Here is a 14,584-nt window from a genome sequence, read left to right as displayed (position 1 = left end):
TTTCATCTTTTATTCAACCAATTTTTTAGTGGTTAAGTTTAATAATTGATGACATGTAAGTAATTCAAGAGTAGTAAAATATTTTTTTTGCGGTTTAAGCTACTGGAAATATACAAATGTTTACATTAAAAGTTTAATGTAATGTTTTTCAAGTTACACACTTACATGTAGTGTAAGTTGCAGGAGAGGGATGGTAAACTTTTTCGGGTGAAAATATAATTCATTATTCCTAGATTTTGAAAACAAAAACAGATGCAGTTCAATTCTTTAGTCATTTTTTTTTGTTTTTGTCAATAGCAGGACCATATTAAGGGGTAAGGGTGACGTTACGGGGTCTAGATTTTTAATATTATGCGCCTTTACGAAGATAGATTTAACATTAAAAATAATTTTCATTCAAATTCGGAATTTTAATGCTCTCTTTTTAAATCTGTGCAATAGCCAGAGAAAACAAGTATAATTAATATCATCTCTTTTTATTTTTTCCCCTGTTCTTTTTGTTTTCAGGAAACAGTTGAGAATCATTCCTAGAAGTCAAAATAAGAACCTGCTGTTAAAATTTTCTTTTTGAGATCACGTTCCTTAAGTTGTGTCTGGGAAACACTGAAAATTCCAAGAAAATTTGAACCGTCGCTTACGTTTGATGACTCGGATGGTTGTGTTTCTTAGTAGCTAGAGCCACAATTTTGTGTTGCAATTTTAGAATTATGAATTGCTGCGAATGGTTGATGTACTTGTTTTTCGTTGGATCTCGTCTCATTTTGTTGGGATTTTTATTTAGCCATAACCCACTGTAGTAATCCTTCTTCAGTGAATTTGTCAGGTGACATTCACAGGAATCTAGGTTTTTTAGCAGTAAATGTTAAATACTGCAAGAATAAAGATAATTTGATGTGTTTTTCAGCTACTATAAGGCCAGCATGTTTTCACATCTTAAAACATTGCATCGTTTTGCTTTTAAATTCGTTTTCTAATCACTTTAGAAGAAAACCCTAAAAAGGAAAAGAAAACCCTTCATTTCATTTCTCGGAAGGTGAGATTGCACAGAAACATAGAGTAGTTATGCGCTTTTTAAGGCTTATTTTTATGATATATATTCTTTGAGACTCTTGGGGCCATTAGCTACCTGAGGATGTGTCGCTTGTCTAGGCAAGAACACCGAAAAAAGATTAAACTCCTTTTCAAAGAGTTTGGCATTTTTCTCCAGGAAGTAGCCTCTACTAAAGGTCTTTTATTTGTAAACTAGTCTTCACTTCAAGTGTTCAATTGTAAATGTTCCTGTCCCGTTTTCTTGGCGAAGGTAGTCAAAATGAGCAAAGCTGCATCAAGTTATTCTTGATGCCTCGGATCTGGCAGGAGTCAAATTGAAAATGACAACAGTAAGACAACAACATACTTGGCACGTCAAAACATCCTTGAAGTCACCGAGGGTGTTTAATAATCATCCTTAGCATGCGTGGTAAATTGCAGTCCGCTTTTTGTCTCCTTATTCCCGCCTCCAGCACGTTCCCTTAGTAAGCTGTGTATATCGGGGACCCGTTAGATAATGAGCGGAAATCTAGTATTGTTGTACTGATTTGACTTGACTATGCTGTAAAATCAGTAGTGTAAATTTGCTGGGGAAAAATTGAGCCGTCATCTAATTATTTGTCAATTCTACAGGATAAAAATTAATATACATTTGCTCTCTGGCTATAACAAGCAAGTTAAGAAGTCAAAACTGCGTTCAAATTCTGTGCACTTTGCAAACACAGTTTCAAAACTGGGCTTGAAAGTATAATGGGCACATTTGACGTTGAGAGCACTAGAAAAAACTATTATTCTTTGATTGTTCTCAAACTCTAGTGGTGCAAACTATTATGCTTATGCTAAGGATTTTGAAATTAGTTCAGTGATCAAGTCTATCCAGGTTAGTCTATTTGAGAATTCCAGACGAAGGCTGTTGCCTTGGAACGGTTCAAAAAGTTTAATTTATTGTATAACTGTACCTGGACTCTTTTCCAACCAGATGTTGTAAATTAAATATATAAATTCGTTATTATTTATAAATATTAACTTTCTATCGGAAGAATCATGTGTAATCTATCTTGGGATGGCTCAATGATGTCAGAACATGACTGGGGTTATACTCTGATTTTATAATTATTTATTTATATTCTTTGAATCTTTTGTTTTAAGTCTTCGCCTTTTTGTCTTTATAACATACAACACAGATGTGTGGATTTTAGTGATATAAAGTACCATGGCTTCTGTATCACTTTTCTTGTTTTTAAGATCCATTGCTTCTAAAAATAGACCATATTCAAAACTTCATTATCTTACATCTTCAGTTTTCTAGTTTTTTTCCTATCTCGTCTCCAAAAGTTATGCTTATTTTGTTGGGCACATAAAAAAAGCACTGAATTCTCTTAATTTCAGGACAAGACTCGTGAACTGACAAGATTGTTTTTTTCAACATCCTGAAGAATTGCTTTTATTTTCTTATTTCCTTTTTCATTTCTCCTAATTTCAGATACGATCACTGCGTCTCGGCGGAGACTCGTTAAGATTGGATAGAATAGCATATATTGTCTCGGTTAGTTCCTAGGACAAGACAGTATCCATTTAAGGCCAGAATATTTTTCTTTGTTTTTTACTTTTTTTTTATATATAGTTGCAACCATGGCCACATAAAGCGGGAGAGGGAAGGGCGGATGTAATACAACCCCTCTAAGAAATACACCCCCCACCCAACCCCCTTATCTACCTCCAATTATCTATTTCAATATTAGAAGTAAAATAAAGTGCATACAATTGGGACACTTGCGACTGAAAACAAAATTCATGTAATATCAGAAAATGGCATAAATGTGCGCATCTATGGTTGTAACTTTGTTAATCACGTTTAAATTTTTATCAATACTAAACTCAGAATATCTTGAAGCTGTCTCTTAATGTTTTCTTTTTTTATTTACTCAGATTCGTATCTTGTACATTTTTTATCTTGTTTTTTGTTGCTTTCTTTTCAGATGAACCTTATATTCCTGACATACCTGAATACGAAGTCCCAGCCAAGCTTGAGCAAATTGGTCAAGTCTATCCAGGTTAGTCTATTGTCTAATCTTCATGTTAAAGTAGTTTTACATGTTTCAAGCGAATATTTTATAAACTCCCAGCCATGCATGTACGTAGGAGCTTCAATCATGTTGAAATTCGAGGAGAAAGGGTAGCAACTTCGTCCAAACAATGGATTCTATGTAACACTTCGTAACACTAAAGTAGTAACGTTTTGCTTAAAACAAAAACAAAACCAACAAGAAAACTGTGATAGGAAATATATTTATAAAAAGAACTTTATTTGGAAGTGGACTTGTTTTATGTTGCTGTTGGTAATAAGACAGGAGAACAGGGAGGAGGGGGGGGGCTTGTCATGTCTTAGGAAGTTTATTCTAATTTGTTGGTTTTTAATATTTCAGTTTTAATATTTCTTGAATTGTTTGTAATCGGGCTACGTGCTTCCTCCGTATTTTCTACGCCCCTGGAAACCAAAAAGAATCACTAAACACTTTGTTGAAAATTGACAACTGGCAGGATTGCCTACGACCAATCTTCCCCTTTTACAAGGGGGAGGAGTATGTTGCCTTTCTTAAATCTTCTATATCTGGTGTATTCGAGCAGAAGTAATCTCAAGTAATTTCTTGCTCTGAAGTTAGATGGATGTTCTTGCTTATAAAACGGTCGTTTCCCCCTTGATTTAGGCAGATTGGGTAACTAACAACAGTAAGTGTTCTACTAAAGTGAAATAAATAAATACACTTTAGAGATAGAAATTACTGTAGAGGTAATGCTAAGTTTGATTACAAAGTTTTAGTCATCTCCCAATAGAACAGGTAGGGTGTAGCTAAAACTAGGACAATTTCACCGCAGATCTTTTCTGATAGACTGGATATTGGCCAAAGCATAATAAATATTGTCTTGGATGAACTTGGTATTAATAAAATTGATGTGTTTGCTTACTTACTCCACGTTTGGGCAGACTGATATATTCAGCCAAAGCATTCAGACTAGGAAGTGAATAATTCTTGCATTCAATCGTGTATTTAAAGAGAATCGTGTATTTAATCATCGTGCTTTTATTAAAGAAACATATGATCAATGTGAATCGGCCTTCAAGAAAGAAGACCCCCACTACATGTATAGAAGATTGCGGGAATTGGCCAAAAAGAAGGACATCAAAGCGTTTTGCCTTCTCGACGAACATGGAAACCAAATAAAATCCACAGAAGGAATTCGCTCTCGATGGAAAAACCATTTTAAAAATGAACTGAATTTGGACATCCACCCAGACCCAACAATTCTCGACACTTTCCCTATAACCTCTACAGATCCAAGTCCTCCCCCTCTTCACTCTGAAATAGAAGCAGCTATCAGAGACTTGAGAACAAACAAAGCTGCCGGCCCCGATGGAATCCAGCCCGAACTACTGAAAGTAAACTGCAAACCACTCCTTGACCTTTACCACAAAATAACCACAGCTGCTTGGGAAAAATGTCACTTCCCCTTACCCTGGTGCGAAGCCACGATAATCCCCCTGCATAAGAAAGGCTCTAAAGTTGTCTGTGACAACTACCGCCCAATAAGTCTTACCAGCCACGCAGCAAAAATCCTCACAAGAGTCATGCTCGGGCGTATACGAGCCATTTCTTCAATGGTCATTCAGGAATACCAAGCCGGCTTCCGACCTAATAGATCAACAATTGATCAGATATTTACTGTTCGGTAGATCATGGAAAAGTATAGAGAACTTGGCCGCAGCATCTACTACCTTTTCATAGATTTTAAACAAGCTTTTGATCGGATATGGAGAGAAGGTCTATGGCACATCCTTCTTCACTTTGGCATTCCATCCAACCTGATCTCGCTGATCAAAGACATGTATAAGAAGTTCAGTAGCCGCGCCATGACTGGAGAGGGACTTACCGAGAGCTTCAAAACCTCTACCGGAGTACTTCAAGGTTGCCTAATATCACCGGAGCTGTTCAATCTCTTCCTAACTGCAGCCCTTTCACTCAGAGATAACCCGCCCGCCGCCCTTGTCGGAGGAGTGGTGATAGACAAACTGACATATGCTGATGACATAGTCCTAATAGCCGAGTCCCTTCAAGATCTACATTCTCAGGTTAACAGCGTTCACTCGTCCACCAACCTCTTTGGGATGGCAATCAACACCTCAAAAACGAAAGCCATGCGCTGTTCACGCAAGTTCGATTCACAGGTAAATCTCAGCCTTCAGCTTGGTGAAGGTACCATTGCGTGGGTGGAAGGCTTCGCCTACCTTGGGAGCTTACTTACTTATGGTAACAGCCAACTCAAAGACATCAAGAGACGCCTGACACTTGCAAACTCCTGTTTTAAAGCTCTGATGCCCATTTGGAGGAATAAGAACTTAACAACAACTCTCAAAACGAGACTCTTCTACTCCCTCATTATTCCGATCGCCATCTATGCCTGTGAATCCTGGATGCTTAAAACAGACGATCAACGCTACCTAGCTGCCTTTGAAACCAAATCCCTATGACGCATCGCTGTTATCACCTTCCACGACAGAATCTCCAACTCCAAGCTTCTCCATAATCTGAAAGTGAAATTTACAATACTGGACAAAATAAAACTACAACAACTCAAATGGCTTGGACATACCCAATGCATGGCTAGCACTTGTCTCCCGAAGGTAGCCTTCGATGGACGAGTGCACGGTTCTCGACCCAGAGGTCGCACTCCAAAGAGATGGAAAGAAAACGTCTCACCTTACAATCTGCCACAAATCTGTCGTCTGGTTGACAACAGAAGCGCCTACAGGAGGCCCATCAATGAACTGGTTAAAGAAGAGGCCCCAATACGACCTTCAAGAACGGATGGGACATAAGTCAAGTCAAGTAAGTCAAGTCAATAGCACTAGAAGCATGTAATTTTATGTAATGAAATAAGTGTTCTTTGAAAATGAAAAGTGGACATTTAACTCTTTGAAAGAGGCACATGATCCCTAATTTGAAAACATAATGGAATAGGGAAAAAATCGTTAAAACAAAATTTCTCGATCTATCCTTGGATTATTGGAGAATAATGGCATTTGTTGTTCCTTTACCTAGAGGTTTTTGCCCCAAAGTTCATGTCCAAGCTTTAAAAACTAAAATCTAGGTATTGGAGAGAATTGTGTTATCTTACTCGTGTTCTGCGAGCTGATCACTCTTGGGAACAATCAATCCAGGGCCTAGTTTACCTTGTATTTTTTAACCTGCAAGTAGTCTTTAATTTAGGATATGTTGGGTTTAAATTTGATGCTTTTATTTGTGAATTTCGTAGGTCCTGGGGCTCGTCCTGAATTAGCAGCGTCGATGGTTCTGGCAAATGTGAAACTTGGGAAGGATGAAAAGGACACAATAGCTAGAGCAAAGAAATATGCAATGGAGCAGACAATAAAGATGGTACTCATGAAGCAAACTATAGCTCATCAACAACTGGTATGTGTTTATAGGCTCTTTCCTGAGTTATTCAGATATCAGATTAATGATTTTTTTTTTTTAATTCTTTTGCATATTATTGTCAAAATAGTGAGTTGACTCTTAATTGTATATGCTCATAAGAAAATTCGCTTAAAATAAGAACCAAAATGTATTTTGGCTCTATTGAATTATGTTTTTGAAGTCTAATAGATATACTTCATACCAATAGACATTTACATAATCTAAACTCAAAAGCAGAAAATAGAAAGAAAGTTACACTTAAAAAAAAGAAAAAAAAATTAGGTAGGGTTCATCACTAGTTATGTTAGTATGACAAGAACGTAGTTATCAGAGAGGATTTTTTAAAGTTGCTAGAACATTATTTTATAAAGAAACTTCGATAATTGGAAGTTTTAGTTCTTTTTTGCTATTAAAAACAGCTATAGCTATTATTTTAAAATCTGCCAAAACTTTGAACATAACTGGTCTCAAGCATTGCGGATAAAGGATTGTGCTTCTGCCATAAAGACTAGCATTTTTTATTCTTTGTGCCTTTGTTCAATGTCTGCTTTATGGTGTCAATTTATGTGGCATACATGGCACCCATATCTCGCTTGTCTTTTCATTTGGATCTACTTAAATACAGTATAAACGTAAATTAGAAACAGTTGCTCAATTCTGTTTAGATTCAAGTTATCAGTCGCTGTTTGATAGTAATATTTGTTCTAACTTAAGTATTTGTGAACGTTTACCGTTCGATAATAACTAAATATATAAAAGTATAACCTTAAGTTTTTTTAACGTAAGGTAGTGAGGCCCGGGTGGGGAGAGTATGCTAAGTTGAACTGCTTGTTTTGATACAAAAAAAAATATTCTACTGAAAAAGAGGTACACATCGAGTTTTTATTCCTCTAATTTATGTGTTAAAAAGCCATAAACCATACAGCTATTTGTGTATTAATAGCTGTAAACTCAAATGGGAATGAGAGTTCGAAAAGGGGGTGTCCAAAACATTATGGAAAAACTTTTAGGAGCTCATTTACTGGAAGATCGTTCGAAGGAAAAAGGAATGTTTCATGGGCAGGACTCATTCCCTCGACCAAGCATAAGTACTATTGGATGGGTTGGCTTGTGTCGTGTTTTATTTCATGAAGCATTAAAGGGTTACTAAGCATCGCTGAGTTAACTGAGACATTAATTTGAGAAATGAAAACAAAAACTGCTTATTATTGCTTTTACTTTCAGCCCTTTGTGATTTTTTTTCTGATTTATTTTCACTTATTTTCTTCTTACTTTTACTTTAGTATTTGAATAAATAATGCTTTAACAAAAATTTTAAATAAAAAAGGGGAAAAAATACATACAAAAAAGGAGCTTTTTTTAAATGAAAGCGCTCCCATTTGATATGCGCTTTAGTAATGAATGGAGAGGCCTCTTTGTATTTATTTTCCCTCGACAGCTTCGAATTTAAGGGATGGTCGTAGAAACTGGGGAGATGGATCGTTCGATTGGAAATTGAAAGCTTCTATTTTAAGAGTCGAAAGTGATTCGATTCAAGTAAGATGCATTTCTTCACAAAACCGCATTTTTGGAAGTTTTTCTTTTGTTGCACTATTGCACAATATAGAGAAAGTTGAAGAAGAAGAATTATCTTTACTAAAAGTAAAGTCTCCGATGCCTCCCTTCTTTGCTGAGCTAATCTGGTGCAAGAAAGGAAAATCAATATTTGTTTACGTTTCGTATTAATAAACAACATAACTGAACTATCAACTGTACTCTTCATGACCAAACACCTAACAATTGATACGACATTATACAACAGCCTATTTAAACTAATAGAAAAGAGGGACAAACATATATAACGCTGAAATACAACAGAAAAAAGCATAGGAGTTTGAGAACGAAGCAATACATGAAGGATGGAAGAAAGGTACCAACTCAGGCAAGAACACAGGAGAAGATACAGGAGCGAAGGAATATAGCAACAAAGACAGGGACAAACACTGGAGCAAACACAGGAATAAACATAGTAACGAACACGTCGTGACATCATGCTAAATTCCTAGTGAATCACTCTTTCTGGGTTCAGAATTACTAAAGAAGCACCATCGACACCGGGTAACTCTGAAGTACCTTCAGTTTCAGAATTTACCTAAGTACCGGAAATGAAAATAGTCCCAGTTGAAGAAGCTGATAGTAAACTAAAATCATCAGGGAAAATTGAGGCTATAGCATAATTGACAATGTTATTGTTCTTTAGGTTTGAGCTTGGAAAAAGTCAAGTCTTTTTCCTTTGCGTGACTTAAAAAACAGGAATATTAAAAAAAATGAATATTAATAAAAAATGAGAACACTATCAAAACTAAGAAAAGATCAAATTTCAGGTTTTACACTTAATTTCATGTTAAGGAGCGATAGTTCCCCAAAAAATATTATCTCTATGCTAGGTTTCAGCTAAGAATTGCCTAAAAAGGGCACTAGATATTTTTTACAGAAGATGATGCTTTTCATATGGTTCTAACCACGTAAATTTATGCTACAAGAAAAACCAAACCGACAAAATAGGATTAAAAAGCTAGAAGATTGTCAGCTAGATAACAAAATATATAGACATGGGAAAAATGTACAGATATAGAAATAAATACATATATTTAGGATGAAAGTAAAGAGTGATTTTATGACTTAAAACGAATAGAAATTATCCAAAACATAAATTGACGTTAGAACAAGTTAGTACAACTGATGTATTTGTTAGATTCTAATTTCTTTGTTTTTCATTGCAGCAAGCACGTTCACTTCAAAGACATCAGGCTCTGGTTTTAATGTGCAGGTCAGTAAAATTTTTATTTCTTTATTTTATCTTTGCTCGATTTTAGGAAAGTCTCTACTGCACAATAAAATTGATGAAATCAAATAACATGTTTTGAATGCTAAAAAAGGACAATATCGCAAATCTTTCCACTATATTCATTTTATTAGTGGTTCTGTTCTATCATTTTATTATAAAAGAAAGATGAGTTTAAGCTGAAACATATCAGAAAAGATTTTTAAAGGGATTGTAGACGTTGAAGGCTTTACAAGTTCAATGGGGTTTATTATCAAATCAAAAAATAAATTACACATAATAACAATGCTCAGTCCATTCCTGGACGCTGAGATCCTCAATCTCTACCTTTTAAACATAATATGCAGCGTGGTCACTGCTCCTACACTCAGAAACAACCTTACCTCTCAATTATCCAACAAAACTACCAATTATCCTCCTGCCCTTTGCCCCAGGGGAAACCGCCCCACCATCATCAAAATAAAATTAATTTTAACTTTATTTTATCTATATATATTTAATACATTATATCATTTTTTTAATCAATATTTAATTAATCTTTTCCAATGCTAATAAATGATTGTTTACTCTTCTTTTAAATGACACGAGGGAACTCCTATCTTTCAGTTCTTCTGGGAACAGGTTTGATACCCTTGCACAAGTTATATTCGGAGCAAAATCCGATCGTACAGTCGGATGAAGGATATTTGCAGTTTCTATGATGATCGGGTATTTAAAGAGACCTTTAAGCAACTTTAAAACCCAGAAAGAGTGTTTAAAATCTTTGGTAGCTTCTTTATTGAAGGATACTACTGTATATTGCTCCCAGATATTCTGCATCTCAGTAAGAAAAATATTGTTTTTAGGGTTTACATAGGAAGCATTGCGTTCGATTTGAAGGAAGATACAATACGTAACGCTTTTGCGCCATTCGGCCCCATCAAGGCAATTAATATGTCATGGGATCCAGTAACACAGAAGCATAAGGGTTTTGCCTTTGTAGAATACGAGTTGCCTGAAGCCGCACAATTGGCTCTTGAACAGATGAACGGTGCTGTTATGGCTGGAAGAAATATTAAGGTAATATTCATTATTATGATTTATTCCGTTAAATAATCCTGATCTTTGATTTGTTAATTGCTATGTGTTCGGTCTGATAAATTCTTCAGGTTAACCTTTCTGCTAGTTGACTTTTATGTTCAGCTAGGTTCTACATTACAGAAATGCTTTGAAACTGGTAATGAGCGTTCAACCTGTGTCATTTGTAGTCTAAAAAGTTCACAAACCCCCAAAAGGGATGTTTAAAAGGATGAGACGGGACAACATCGTAAGAATAGAGCTATATCTAGGGGAACATAACTTGATATGTTTTTTTTTTTAATATTTCGTTAGAATCATTAAATATCGAGTGTTGCAGTTTGCCTCGTCTCTTTGTAAAATTACACGTCAAAGCCCAAAAAGGAAGGCAGGCAGATGGAAAAAAAAAGAAAGAAAAACATTTCCTTCAAATTTCAAAAACTTTTTCAGAGATATTTCCTTTAAAAAAAATATATATTTCAAGTTATTTTTTGAACTATTTAAAAAATTGTACTTTTATTTTATTTTTCTAGTATGTTTAACGTGATTCTAAATGTCGGTTTCTAAAGGAACAATTGATGTTATTCATATATGCTTAAATGTTATACATATAAGATTTATTTTGAATTTCAGGTTGGTCGACCCAGCAATATGCCACAAGCTCAAAGTATAATTGATGAGATTAACGAAGAATCTAAATCATTAAATAGGATTTACATTGCATCAGTGCATCCAGATTTGACTGAAGATGACATCAAAGGGCAAGTCTTTATTTATGTTTCGATTAAATACTCGCTGAAAAATACTGAACGCAATGTATGTGTACTTTTAACGTGTTGTACCCAATGACCTTGTATTAGTAAACCACAAACGTGATTAAAAGCACACTAGGAGTGCTAACAAATATACCAAGGCTCCAGTATTTGTGTCTTTAAATTTATTCGCCATTGAATCAACCCCTAAAGAATCATCAAATAGTGCCGTGGTTATTTATTTTTGCTATGTTGTTTGTAGCGCATGGATTTAATGATGGTGGCACAGAAGAAGAAGAGCATTAAAGAGTTTCATGTTAGATTTTATAAACTGGATGCAAATGCAATGTCCCATAGAAATTATTTGTAACCCCTGGGAATGAACATTCCATCAAAAGTCCTGAGGGTCTAGAATTGGATTTCTGAAGTTAGTAACCTCTTGCTAATATGTTGCCGAAGTAAAAACTCGGTGCCGGAAGTTTCCGCTCCCAGGTAATATCCCAATTAAGGATATAATCTTATTCTAATAGAATTTTAGAACAATTAAAGTGGCAAATTATCTGGAGCCATTCAAGAGATAGTCACTCAAACATTTTTCCTCAAATTGTATATGAGAAACGTGACTCAAGGCTTCATCTTTGATGGGCCGTTCTATGGTGAAAAAAAGGAAGCAGTTTTTTTTCAGAATGTAAACAAATGTTGGATCCAACGTATTTTGTAATATGTCGTGTCATATTTAATATTCTGTATACTTAATAGTTGGATAGGTTTGGACTCATCAAGTGCCACAAGAAATTTATGATGTTTTGTTCATTAGTTTAGGGGTGATTCAAGTATATATTTATGCACATAACCTACTTTATAAATACAGGCAAGATATGTTTTTGTGTATATATTTCCTTTCTCTTCGTTGTTGTCTTTACTAAGCAAGGTATCAGTTAGGCATATACTAGAGAAGGACCCTTTGGGGTTGTGACCTTCTCCTTCCTCCCCACTGATATCTACAAATTTTTAGTGTTTTTCCATTATTTCATATGTTTTCATGTACAATCTCCCGGTTTTCGTGTTTTGCTTGGATTCAAAGGCCTCCCAACCCTACAAAAAGCTGTTGCAGCAATCCCCCGGGATGAATTCCTGCATAAGTACTTTATATTGAAAAGGTGTTGTCAGTAATTATTTAACCAACAGTGGCTTGTTCTTAGGTGTCTGGGAGTAGTCCAGGCATTTTGTATAAACAGGACTTATTTGTGAAGATACTCATGCTATAATGATAGAAGTCGTATTCGTCCCTATCTTCTATCTTTGCATTTTATTTTAGTTTGGAGGTTTTTTTGGTGACTCAATCTATGTGTAAATTTATGCAATATTTGCTTTGTATATTTGCTTATTTAAAAGTGAATCAAAGAGAAAAAGATGAAAGAGATTCTTCGGGCAGTATTAAGACCAGTAGGCCTACTCATTGAATCCGCCTTTGCGGGAAAGTTTGTTTTCCTATTAGTCCTATTAGTCTTTATTTTTCCTATTATCCTATTATCCTATTTTCCTATTAGTCTTTGTGGAGAAGAGGAGCTTGAAGAAATGGAGGGGGGATTTCACCTTTGCCTTAAAATATGAGAGGACTGGTCCAAGGAAAATATTAAATATAGACTACATTGAAACAAAAAGCTAAACACTCTATTTTATTTCAGTGTCTTCGAAGCCTTTGGCAAAATCATAAGCTCTAGGCTTGCTCCTGCTCCAGGCTCCGGTAATAAACACAAAGGTTTTGGATTCATTGAATATGAAACAACTCAGGCAGCGCATGACGCCATTGCTTCAATGAATTTGTTTGACCTCGGAGGACAGTATCTACGAGTTGGAAGAGCTATTGTGCCACCCACTGGGGTAAGTTTAGTCCATAATAATGGTAAATCAATCTGGTTATCTGTCGTTCTTTTATATCAGTCTCCTAATTTGGGAATGGAAATAAAATATTTACTGTTATTGGTGTTAGAGGTGAGATACCTTAGTTTCACTCTAAAGTATCCATTTAAATGAGTAAGACTTTCATCAATGTACCTTCGTGGGTATAAGAGCTCTTCAAGTCACTTGAAACACCAGACAAAATTCTTAGAAATTCACTTGAAGTTGAAGTAGATTTTCTGAAAAGATGGTAGTGTTTTTCATATTTTTATTTGTTTCTAATTTATTTCGTGCAATTCTTTTGAAGTCAGCTACTGTAGAACTAACTTCGGCCAGTAAATATTTTCTTTGTGCATCATGTTAACTAAACCAAAGACAGAAAATAAATTATTTTTTATATTAATTATTTACTAAAAGAAGTAGATAATTGTTGCCACAGTTTTTTACATCGTATTCATCTTCTCTATCCTTAGCTAATTAAGAGAAAAGACAGAAAATAGTATATTAAATAGTGTGTTTTGAGATAGTTCACGGGGAAAGAAACTTTCCTAAGAATGGCGTAAAACAGGGTAGGAACGGTTAAAATATCTTATGTTTTAAAGTTGAATTGTAAGGATGTATATATCAAAAAAAGGAAACTGTCTTTCTTAGATTTCCAGGTGTCAACTTATATAAAAAAAAAATTATATTATCAGAATAAATTTCGAAGGTGTTAATTCGTCTTAGCCTAAAGTGGCTCGTGCACTAGCCATGGTACTGATACCAATTTAGCCCGTTAGAGGTATGGCCATTATTATGTTCAGTGATGACTTGAGTTGAAATTGTCCCCAATATATTAATAATATAAAAATATCCTAAGAACTACTTTCAGCGTCTGCGTTTCTAAACTTTTTAGGCCAATTTTTCAAGCTTTCCACAAGATCAATATGGAGGGAAGGGAAAATTTAATCTCCACTTGAAGGAATATGTTTGAGCTAAGCGTTATCTTAATTTTTCGAATTTTCTATACAAGGTTTAACGACTTTCCCCCCTCCTTGACACAAGTAGATAAAAAAAAGAAAAAGAAAAGCACAGTTAGAAACAGACGTGGTAGTGGAATAATACTGCATAATACATTATTCTGAAATAGAATTTTGATTGTAGGCTCTTGACTTTACGAATGCCAATGTCAAATTAAATATTTATATCAATAGGCTGTTCAGTCTCGACCCTCGGCCAATATTCGTTGATATAGAGAACGTGGATAGTGTAGGGGCCAGTTAGGGCTAAAATACAAGTTGAATCCTGAAGAAACAGCTTTCAATCAGTGTACCTATTATAATTTAAGTTTATATAATGCTCCTAATTGTTAATTTTTTACTTTCACAGGGTGCCATAGCTCCACCTTCAGGCCAAGCCTTGCCAACGGCTGTAGCTTTAGCAGCAGCAGCGGCAACAGCCAGCGTTCAAGCTGCAGAAGCTGTCAAATCAGTTGTTGCTCCTCCAGTACAGGCGGGTAAGTAGGATATACAGACAGTTTAATTTTGCTCGGTAAGGATCGCACAAGG

General features: G+C 35.3%; 1 protein-coding gene across 1 annotated transcript in view; it reads left to right on the top strand.

The window, feature by feature from the left end:
• Window positions 1-14,584, top strand: part of hfp (Poly(U)-binding-splicing factor hfp) — a 41,895-nt gene that overhangs the window by 13,482 nt on the left and 13,829 nt on the right. Inside the window, exons 3-9 of the mRNA XM_089089742.1 lie at window positions 3,009-3,083; window positions 6,343-6,500; window positions 9,266-9,312; window positions 10,173-10,386; window positions 11,017-11,144; window positions 12,824-13,019; window positions 14,406-14,532. Coding sequence (XP_088945868.1) covers window positions 3,009-3,083; window positions 6,343-6,500; window positions 9,266-9,312; window positions 10,173-10,386; window positions 11,017-11,144; window positions 12,824-13,019; window positions 14,406-14,532 — 945 coding nt within the window. The remainder of the gene's footprint in view (window positions 1-3,008; window positions 3,084-6,342; window positions 6,501-9,265; window positions 9,313-10,172; window positions 10,387-11,016; window positions 11,145-12,823; window positions 13,020-14,405; window positions 14,533-14,584) is intronic.

This window comes from Artemia sp. Qi Xiang Cuo, chromosome 5 (genome assembly GCF_049724085.1).
Source record: "Artemia sp. Qi Xiang Cuo chromosome 5, ASM4972408v1, whole genome shotgun sequence".
Taxonomy (NCBI): domain Eukaryota; kingdom Metazoa; phylum Arthropoda; class Branchiopoda; order Anostraca; family Artemiidae; genus Artemia; species Artemia sp. Qi Xiang Cuo.
The sequence above is the reverse complement of the archived record's forward strand: the minus strand, read 5'-3'. Positions and strand labels throughout refer to the sequence as shown.